Source organism: Nothoprocta perdicaria, unplaced genomic scaffold (assembly GCF_003342845.1).
Source record: "Nothoprocta perdicaria isolate Ctin4 unplaced genomic scaffold, notPer1 scaffold_99, whole genome shotgun sequence".
In the NCBI taxonomy this organism is placed as follows: Eukaryota; Metazoa; Chordata; class Aves; order Tinamiformes; family Tinamidae; genus Nothoprocta; species Nothoprocta perdicaria.
Genome location: NW_020456298.1, coordinates 673,246 through 682,908, shown reverse-complemented (window position 1 = coordinate 682,908; position 9,663 = coordinate 673,246). Strand labels below are relative to the sequence as shown.

The window sequence follows — 9,663 nt, the reverse complement described above, 5'->3', positions numbered from 1 at the left end:
TTTTTTTTTTTTTTTTTTTCCCCAATTTCTAAATGCAAAGCTGCAGGTCTCAGTGGCAGGGTACTTGCACCCCATTAAATCCACTAATTTATTTGTCACTAATTACCATAGAGAATTTGGATCCACTCAGTGGAGAGATCAGGGACTGAGCATGCACAGCCTGAGCTCCCCTCCTAGCATGAACCTCCAGGTCAGAGCTGGAGAAGGCAGARCAATGAGGCAGGGCTGGGCTGCTGCTGTCCTTGCTGTGTGTGAACCAGAGCACAGATGCTCTCAAATTCTAGGCATCTTTCTGTGCACATGCTTTTCCAGTGCTGATTGGATCTAACGCAGATATAGATGATCAATTCTGCCAGGAATATCTGCAGAAGTCAATACCCCAAAGCATATGCAGCCCTAGGCATATTCTGTTGGCTGTTGAAGTGCACTAGAGCTAAAGACTGAACCTGCAGTACCTGGGGGGAACAATTCAGCCCTAAATTCACTGACCATAAAATTAAAATTCTTTAGGCTTTAGGAGATCTTGCATTGTCAATAATACTTCAACTTTCAAATCATGCAGTGTTATCTGGTAGTAGAGATTTGGGCTTAATTACAGATCCTGATTTGTTTTAGCATACAGAAGCAATTATACAACACTCTGAGCATATTTGTATGCCACTCCCCGTCTCCACTTCTCCGTCRTTCTTTGGCACTTCTGTTTTTTTTCACCACTGATACAATTTCACAGTAAGACTTGATAAGACAGGAAYGGGAATTTGTGCATGTTCCTGTGTAATTATACTTGACATCCATATGAGCATTACAAGAAGTTCATCTTCATTAATGATATTGTAACAAATCCAGAAGCACATGCTGGGAATAATCACTTCTACTTTTATGCTATCTTGCCAAAAGAGTATAAAATATGTATACTTTAAGAGCTTTTTCTCATTTTTATTTTTTTCATTTGATAAGCTGGTGAAATCAGTACTAACCAACATGGAATGAAAGTCCATTTCTGTTAAAGGCAGTCCTGAACTGATTTACTTATGTGAGCTCTTGCTATACTATGGAGAAGCCTTAGTCTCCTCAGTGACTCTTGTTACTGTAGGAGAAGAAAGTCTCTGCCCCTAGAAGCTCATGTTCTAAGAGACAAGAACAGATAATATAAGGCGCATGAGTAATTTACATTTCCACAACATCTTTATGCTAAATGAACTGAAAAACAAATTCCAAGTTTTCATAGGCCATGCAGATTGTAGGAGCTCTTCCTTTCTCTTTCCTCTCTTACTTATCAGCAGTCGCTTCTGAGCTGAGAAGCAGCTGGGAAGCAGTGCAAAGCAGCCTTGTGTGATGTCTGTGGTAAGAGAGAGAGACTGTTACTTGAGTGTGCAGTAAAGTCCTGCCTGAAGGTGCTTTAGGAAGGTGGAATCTTATTCTCCTAGTTGCAGCAAGGTGACACTTCTCCACATCCCGTTCTGCTGTAACGCTGCCTTTCTTTCTCCTCCCTGCACAGTGGCTTGGTTCAGCTTTGACCCCTCCTCAGCYCACAGGGACATCGTGCTCTCCAACGACAACCAGACGGCCACGTGCAGCAGTTACGACGACCGCGTAGTTCTCGGCACGGCGGCCTTCTCCAAGGGAGTGCATTACTGGGAACTGCATGTGGACCGCTATGATAACCACCCGGATCCAGCCTTTGGCATCGCCAGGATTAACGTGGTCAAGGACATGATGCTGGGCAAGGACGACAAAGCGTGGGCCATGTATGTTGACAACAACCGCAGCTGGTTTATGCACTGCAATTCTCACACCAATCGGTAAGCTCTCACCACGCAATTTGCTCACTACTGATTGTTTTTTCCTGCTTGCGAATGAGGAAGGGATCTCAGCAAACCCATCTCCCTGCTAATTGTACCTATTTTATTAATGACAGGAGCCAGTCTCACCTATTCTTAAAAATCACCATGTCACGGAATGAGTGGTGGCAGGGGTGAGTGACACCAGTGACAGCAACATCAGCACCTTCCAGAGCATTCTGCATTGATATTTCTTATTCTCACTGTTAGCAAGTTTCCCCTGGCATCTAGCCCTGTGTGATTTAAGCAAGTTCCTGTGTGTCCCCATCCAGTGTCAGTAAGCAGAACACAATCTGAAATGCTGGATCTCTCTTCCATTGCTGGAGAAGCGCAAGCAGAAAGGTATTTGATTCTCCTCCCCAGGAGGATTTTTGGCTACAGGGATGCAGAATAATTAGGCAAACACAACGGTGATTTCCTATCTTAACATAGGTTTTTGTTGCCAGTCCTGAAAGCTGATTGATCAAATGTAATGCAGTGGGTTACATCTAGCGTGATTTGGACACAAGGGAATGTTTCCTGGTGAGGACTAAGTGACAATTTCCATCTGACTGAGCCACGGTATTGAAGCGCTTTGRAAAGTGTCTCAGCAAGTCCAGGCAATTTGTAAAAGAAGAATTTGAGAAGGCTGGAATGCCTTTTATCCATCATTACCCAAACCATCTTTCATGATGAGTGGATCTGTGTGCTCTGTGCAACAGAACAGTGGGGAGAGGTCCTATAGATGGAGCTAAACCAGTAGCTCCAGGGCTGGATCACAGAGAGACGACACCTATTAGAGAGAACGTTGTGCTGCCGTGGTTGCATGGCTGTCAGTGCTTGCAATAGTTAAATCAGTTGACTCTGCCTAGAGCTGGCTTTTCTTTGACGTGATGCTGCACTGTGTAGGGAAACAGACTCAGCCTTGCTTGGGCCCTCTTGGGTATCAGCAGCTCAGAGCTGCAACGCTCCCTATCAGTTTCCCATAAAAGGGTCAGGCCCTAGCTGTACATCACCTGGGTACTGAGGGAACCAAGAGAAGAGCTTGGCCAAGGAGTGTGATTTTGGATGCTGAGTCTCTGGTGTATTTTGGAAAATGATCTAAGTATTTGCGTGCCTATTCTACCATGATGGGAAAATGATGTACAAAAAATAYAGTCTCTTCAATTGTGAGTTACTAAAAAAAAAATAGGTTCCAAGAGTAGCAGGTGACATCTACCACACTTCCACTGCTCTAATTTATAGCTCAATTTTATGGAAAGACTTCATAGCTGGATCCAAAGCTTTCTGAAGTCAATGGAAATATTTTCACTGACTCCAGAGGCCTTAGATCAACTCTAAATTAATATAGAGTGAAATAACTTCAGCATGATAAATCTCTGGAAGGGTTCTCTGTCCCTTTAATATCTTGATTAGATTTAGAGCGGAAGTAATGCTAAGCTGTATTAATTTTAATGCTCTGTGAAACAGCTTATGTTTTCTGGAAAAATGCTGGCAAACATTGTGTGTGCTACTGTCCCAGAAACCTATTTTATGGATTTGGTGCTAGGCATAGTCTTTCCGGCAAGCAGCACAACAGCTAAGCAAAATTGGGAAGGAGACAATGGAAACACCTCAGGTTTCCAATCATGTTGGCTAAACAGGAGGACAAAGTTATTTCTGTTGATGATGGTTCCCCATTTTTCACTAGCTCGAACACAGAGCTTTTACAGGCACATGCGAGGAACGGAGGGACCAGTGGAATGTTCTTTCGAGTGAAACACGCTCATAAAGGGCACGTATTCTTGTGAAATTGGATGYGCTTCAATGAATTTAGGTCTAGGCGTTATATTTTTAACCACGACAATCAAGTAGGTCAATTTGTTAACTCATTAGATGTGGTAGCCTTGTGGGAACATTTGCCACTGCCTGATTATTGTTCCACATGGGAGATAAGCACATAAGCRAGCAGCATCGCTGTCCAAGGAAGATGCATTGACAGCTGTTAGGATCTCAGATGTTACTGTGATGGAGGCTACATCTCAGTAGCCTTAATAGCCTTGTAGCAGCCTTAATAGCCTTAATAGCCTTGATAGGCTTGCATCCCTCTAAATCTTTGTGAGAATAAACCAGGGTGCTGGAACTGTTCCTTGGAAAAGTTCTCCAAAGCAGGAATACCTTGGAGTATAGGTGATATTTTAGCCATGTTGTTATGTGGGGAGAGGGAAAACATAAAAATGTTTTATACTGAAATAGAGTGATGAGCAGTCTGTTGGGAGAAGTCAAAATCTAGAGATTTTGGAGTGTCATCTAGAAATCCACTATAATCAGGAGAGGTCTCTCCACTCACTGACTACAAAGATCTGCAGAGGAGGCACTGATATGCAAAAATATGACAAATGATACTATTAACATGTAATTAAGCCAATTCATTGGTTTATTAAACAGTACTCATAAATTGTTAAGATTGATTTTTCAATATAGCAAATAATAGCAAAACTTATTGCTATTCTCTATTCATAAATCCAATACATTCCTTCCTCTCTTGCAAATTTTCTGAATTGCTGCAGAAAATGTGCTTAAAATAACAGACTCTGCTGCAACAGACAGTGACATTTTCACAGGAGCCAAATTTCTTCATCTTTACTCAGGCCTTCCAGACTTACAGCACTTGTGCACAGCACCCAGCACTTAGTATTACAGAGAGAAATAAATTAATATTTGCAGGACTGTTTGAAGAGGTGTGGGAACTGAGATTTACTTGAAATTAGAGTAGCACATATCTTCGCAAGTTGATTATTATTTAATAAATGCTAAGTATTTCCTGAAGAAATACTGTAACAAAAGGTTGTGTTTTCCTTTTTGTGGCCTGCAGATTATGAGCATACAGTACAGCTGGTGTAAGCAGTTGAAAAATACATTATAGTAAAGCAGCAGTTCCTTCATATGCTCCCGTGGAAGAGTATCATGAGGGAGCATTACCTTGAGCCTCTTCATCTAGCTATTTTTTGTTGTTGCAACTAAGACTAAACTAAAAAAAAAGAAAAGAAAAGAAAAAAAAGAAATCGTGTGATAGTGTCCAAGTGATGTACAGAAGGGTCAGGAAATGCCTTGTGTAAGTTTCCTTGCGGAGCGTTCACTTCCTCATCTTTCCTCCTCAAGGAGGTGACCGTGACAGTAGTCCCAAGAGCACCGGATTCCTCAAAGAGGAATCTGAGGGATTCCCAGTTCTGAGGGAAATCATGGTGGGGGGCTCCGAAGAGCYGCTCCTCAGCCTCGAGAAAGGTCCAGCCTCCTGGAAATGTGTCACCCGCCTTTGCCGGTGTTATTCCCTGCYGGAGCCTGTTGCTCACTGTGGCAAGGTGCAGCCGGAGGAGCAGGGCAACCCGCCAGCTCGTGTCCAACAAGAACCACGGCCGAGAAGCAGAGGAGACCCAGACCTGGGCCCCRCAGCTCCTGCGGAGGCCCAGGCCGGCTGGTGCAGCATGGCCTGCTCTGCTTGGCCTGCTCTGCTCGTCCACCGCATGCGGAGCCACCCAGGCTCCCCCTGGCCCCAAGGGCTGCAAAGGACAGTCATTCGATGCCACCATTTGGGGCATGCAGCTAATTAGCCCCCAAGAAGTAAATGAGTTTACTATATAGGAAAGAGCRTAATAACCTCAAAAAGGCGAAGCTGCCACTTCTGTTGCCTGGGAGAATCAATGTCATTTAAAAAGATGTCATAAAATCTATTTTAAAGCACTGCAGGATATAAAGCACGGGACACCACAATCAAGGTTGTTCTTGACAGGGAAAAAATAACCATTGTAAATGGGTCTAGATCATAGCACTGACATTCCCGTAATATCATCATGAGTTTTATGATATTAATGAGTGTTTTTAATAAAACCAAAACAGACACCGAGGATAGTTAAGCATCTTAACCTTTTTGAAAATGATATGTTTTATGGATTTGGAGAAAAGTTCAAAGGCAAACCTATTGATACTTCAGGTACTAGAAAGCAAATAAAGAACTTCAGAACTGCATAGCTTTAAATCTAACATACCTGAAGGCGAAATTCATGATTTGTAACCATGTTGTTATTCTTTGAAGAGCTTGAAACAGAGGTCAGAACACTATTTTGCTCATTGGAACAGATAAAAAAAAACTCTTTAATTTTGGAGGAAATAGGATGTGTCACATAAATTAGTCAAAAGGAAAACAGTTTATGCCACCTAGTGGACAAGATAAAAAAATCTTTACTCTGCCCTATATTCCTAAAAGGATTTTGATTTTCCCCGCTTTTTAAAATGTTTTGATCTGTTGCTACCCGTCCTGATGGGTTATGTTAAAGTTGCACTTATCTTGTGAACTAAGTTTGCCTGAGGGAAGGGCATGGAACAAAAAAAGGGTTGCTTCTTCCCCTTCTGCTTTTTTTACAATCTGATTTACCCTGAACAAATTGTGTCAGGCTGTAATTCTACTGCAGAGCCCCCATGATATGTGCGAAGTGCCAGAGCTTCCAGTAGAAGGCCCATCTGCCCATCCAGCAGATTTTTTGCTCAGTGCTTTTTAAAGTAGTCCTTGGTTTCTCTAAAGCCCAACAGAAAGTGCATTAATGTCAAATTATTCATGCCCGTGGTAGCAGACTGAGAGTGTCATGCGCTGATACAGCGACAGCTCCAGCAGCTGCTCCTGACTCAACCAGTTATGACTAATATTGATAACAGCACCCCAGCACTTGAAACAGTTGTCAGTCCAACAGCTGGACACCTTGTCAGTCATAAAGCTGCTTTTATCCCTAATCAGTCGCACCTTCCCTTCCTCCTCAAAACCAGTATCTGGTACATCTGTTCTGGCTCTGAAAATTTAGGTCTTTTTAGGGAATTTCAAGGTGAGTACTTCAAACCAGAAGTTGAGTCTGGAGCTGTTAGCAGAAATAGTAATAAGGAATGACTGCCCAGAAAAATGAGCTTTCTGGGTGTTCATTCTCTGCAGTGCATCACTCCGCTCCTGCAGGGAGGGTCTGGGGAGCTGAGTCTCCTGTTGCTTGTCCTTTCCGTTGAGCACTGCAACACTCTGCACACCTGCCCCTCTGGAAAACTGACCCTGGTAGCTTTGGACACCGCTTTCGGCTCATAGCTCGCAATCGGAGATGAGGCAGACTTGATTTCTCTTAGAAGTGCCCCAGTTAAGCTCTGATGAATGTGGTACCTATGCTTCAGGAAAAGATGTGGCTTGGCCAGTGACGAGTACTGTGGCAACCATGCTATTTTGGGGCTGTTTCATTTTTCCCTTGCTCCATTGAGGCTGCTTTGCCATGGAGAGAGCAGCTGCGGCATGCGGCACACACTAAACCAGCAACGTGCTCCTTCTGTTTCCTAGGACTGAAGGGGGAGTTTGTAAAGGTGCCACTGTTGGCGTGCTCTTGGACCTGAACAAGCACAACCTGACCTTTTACATTAACGGGCAGCAGCAAGGGCCTCCAGCATTTGAAAACATYGAAGGTGTCTTCATGCCTGCATTAAGCCTCAACCGAAACGTCCAGGTAAGTCCCTGCAGCTCAGTCTTATCCTGCTCGTGGAAGGGAGAATGTGTGCACACCACTACTGCTGTGACCAGTAATATCATTTGTTGGCAGCTGACATGCAAATAGGTTCTTTCCTTCCCAAGTTCACATCTAGGCTACTAGTGCTTTTGTGAAAACTTTATTTAACGTTCAGTCTTCCCTCCAAGATGTGAAGAATCATGTTGTAAAAGCAATGAAAATTACATACACACACCCACTAATTCCTGCACTTACACTGCTACAATGGTGCACTTCTTAGAGAGCAGCAAGGTGCTAAGTCTTCCTCTGCCAGATTGACTAAAAAGCATGAGTATCTTAAATAGTCTTAGATCTCATATTTGCTAATGATTAACATGAGAAAGAGATAAATGTCAGCAGCATAGTGGTAAGCAGAGGAAAGACAACACAGGTCCGAGAATTAGTCCTGCAGGAAAGAAAAAAACATAGTTCTTGTTCTTCATGCATTTTGGAGATTTCTCGCAGTTCTCGAGAGGACCTCCCCTTGGAGGATTCCCTTTACATATAATGTGTTTTTATTTCAAGATCACTGCAGATGGCTGGAAACAGGACTTAGTGTAAGGGAGAGCTAGGACCTGTATCTACAGAGACATCCAGGAGCCTAAAGACTGAAGAAGGTCCACTTAGGTCAAACAGGATCAAAGCAGCCAGGAGTGGAAGAATTATATACGATTTAAAACACCTGAAATGAAATCAGCAATGTCACATGGCCTTGTCATTACATGAACATTTAATATCAGTTAATAGTGGCATCCAAACACTTCAAGAAGCTTTCATGTCGTTATTGATGCACCAACATGGAAGACAGAGATACTTTTTAGGCACCTCACTGCATATTTCAACACAAATTTTTCACTCACAACTCACTTCTAATTTTAATTACCTATATTCTTGAAATACCTCCATGCACATGGCTTACACTTTTTTATGCAGAAGAGGATGAGATGGCAGACAAGGGAGAGAGGGAAACTCTGAGTTTAAGCATATGTTTGCTGATAAATGGTGATGTGGAACCATGGCCTTGCAGAGATGTCAGGTTATGGCAGAAGCACTAAAATGCTCCCTGATCTGTCCTTCCAGGACAGAAGAGACAACAGGATATTCTTGTATTTAATACAGGAGATTCACTGTATGATCTCTTTCTGGAATTACTCGGAGTCCCTCCTATGAAGATGCCATCCACTTTGTGGCTAGTGAACAGCCCTGGTGGAGACGTGCCACTGGTGACTAGATTTGGGAAGAGATGAAGATGGTATCCAGATGAAGATGGTTGCTAGACCATGGGCTATTGAAAAGAGAGAAAAGAAGGGATACATCCCTCCACGCCCRTATCATCTCCTTAAGTGTTCTTGATGTCTTTAGCTTTGAAGTGCCACAGCCCTTCCCCTGGCATTCACTTGCTCTTAGCCTTCACAAATGCTCTCTGCTGGGGTTGTCCCAGTTCTCATTTTATTTTCTAAGTGCTATTTCTTCTTTGTGCAGGTGACTCTACACACAGGACTGGAGGTGCCACAAAGTGTAAAACAGCCAAAGTTGCCCAGCAACTAGTGAAGCCCCTGGTGCCTCAACACATGCTGGATTCTGTAAGCTCTCTCAGTGTGATTTGCCACTTCTCAGTAAGTCAGTAAAAAAGATTCTCTTCCCTAACTTAAAYATTATGCAGTGTGCTTTTCACTGAGTAAACTGCCGATTGCAGCTAACCCACAGCATTTTTAATTTAGGAGCCATACCAAGCATTCTCCCAGGAGTGGCATTTGGTTACAAATGGGTACCTGAACACATCTACACAGTATTGCATACCTGGGTGTATATATGTGTGTACGTGTATGTATATATATATATATATTTATATATATATATATAAAAGTGAAAGGTGAAAATGAGTGTATTTTGTCTATCATGGCTGGATTTATGCTCAAAAAAATGCTAGGACTGCAGAAAAAATGTGTAAGAGTAAGAGTGGGGAGCAAACAACTCTTTGAACAATTTGCCAGGGGATAAACTGGATTCTTTTTGTCTCCTGAAGTCCTTAAATCAAGACAGCATATGTTTTGACAGCTGAAGTGGAAGCTGCAAGGTCAGTGGAAGAATTTCTGGTCAAGATTCCTTTGCTATCCAAGAGCTCAAATGACCATAATTGTCCCTTTTTGCTCTAATCTATAATAATCTATGGATTATATTCCTCTAGAATTAAGTGTCAGAGCTTGCGCTTATCTTCAAAAAGAACAAGAGTGCTTTCCAAATGCTTTCATAGTTTTGCTTATTTTATCTATAGCTATTTAGCTAAATAGCAGCTG

General features: G+C 42.7%; 1 protein-coding gene across 4 annotated transcripts in view; it reads left to right on the top strand.

The window, feature by feature from the left end:
- Positions 1–9,203, top strand: part of TRIM67 (tripartite motif containing 67) — a 30,167-nt gene extending 20,964 nt beyond the window's left edge. For all 4 annotated transcript variants that reach the window (XM_026053357.1, XM_026053358.1, XM_026053355.1 and 1 more), the window contains 3 exons: positions 1,499–1,802; positions 7,165–7,327; positions 8,849–9,203. In XM_026053357.1, coding sequence (XP_025909142.1) covers positions 1,499–1,802; positions 7,165–7,327; positions 8,849–8,914 — 533 coding nt within the window. In that variant the 3' untranslated portion in view covers positions 8,915–9,203. The remainder of the gene's footprint in view (positions 1–1,498; positions 1,803–7,164; positions 7,328–8,848) is intronic.
- Positions 9,204–9,663: the final 460 nt, after the last annotated feature.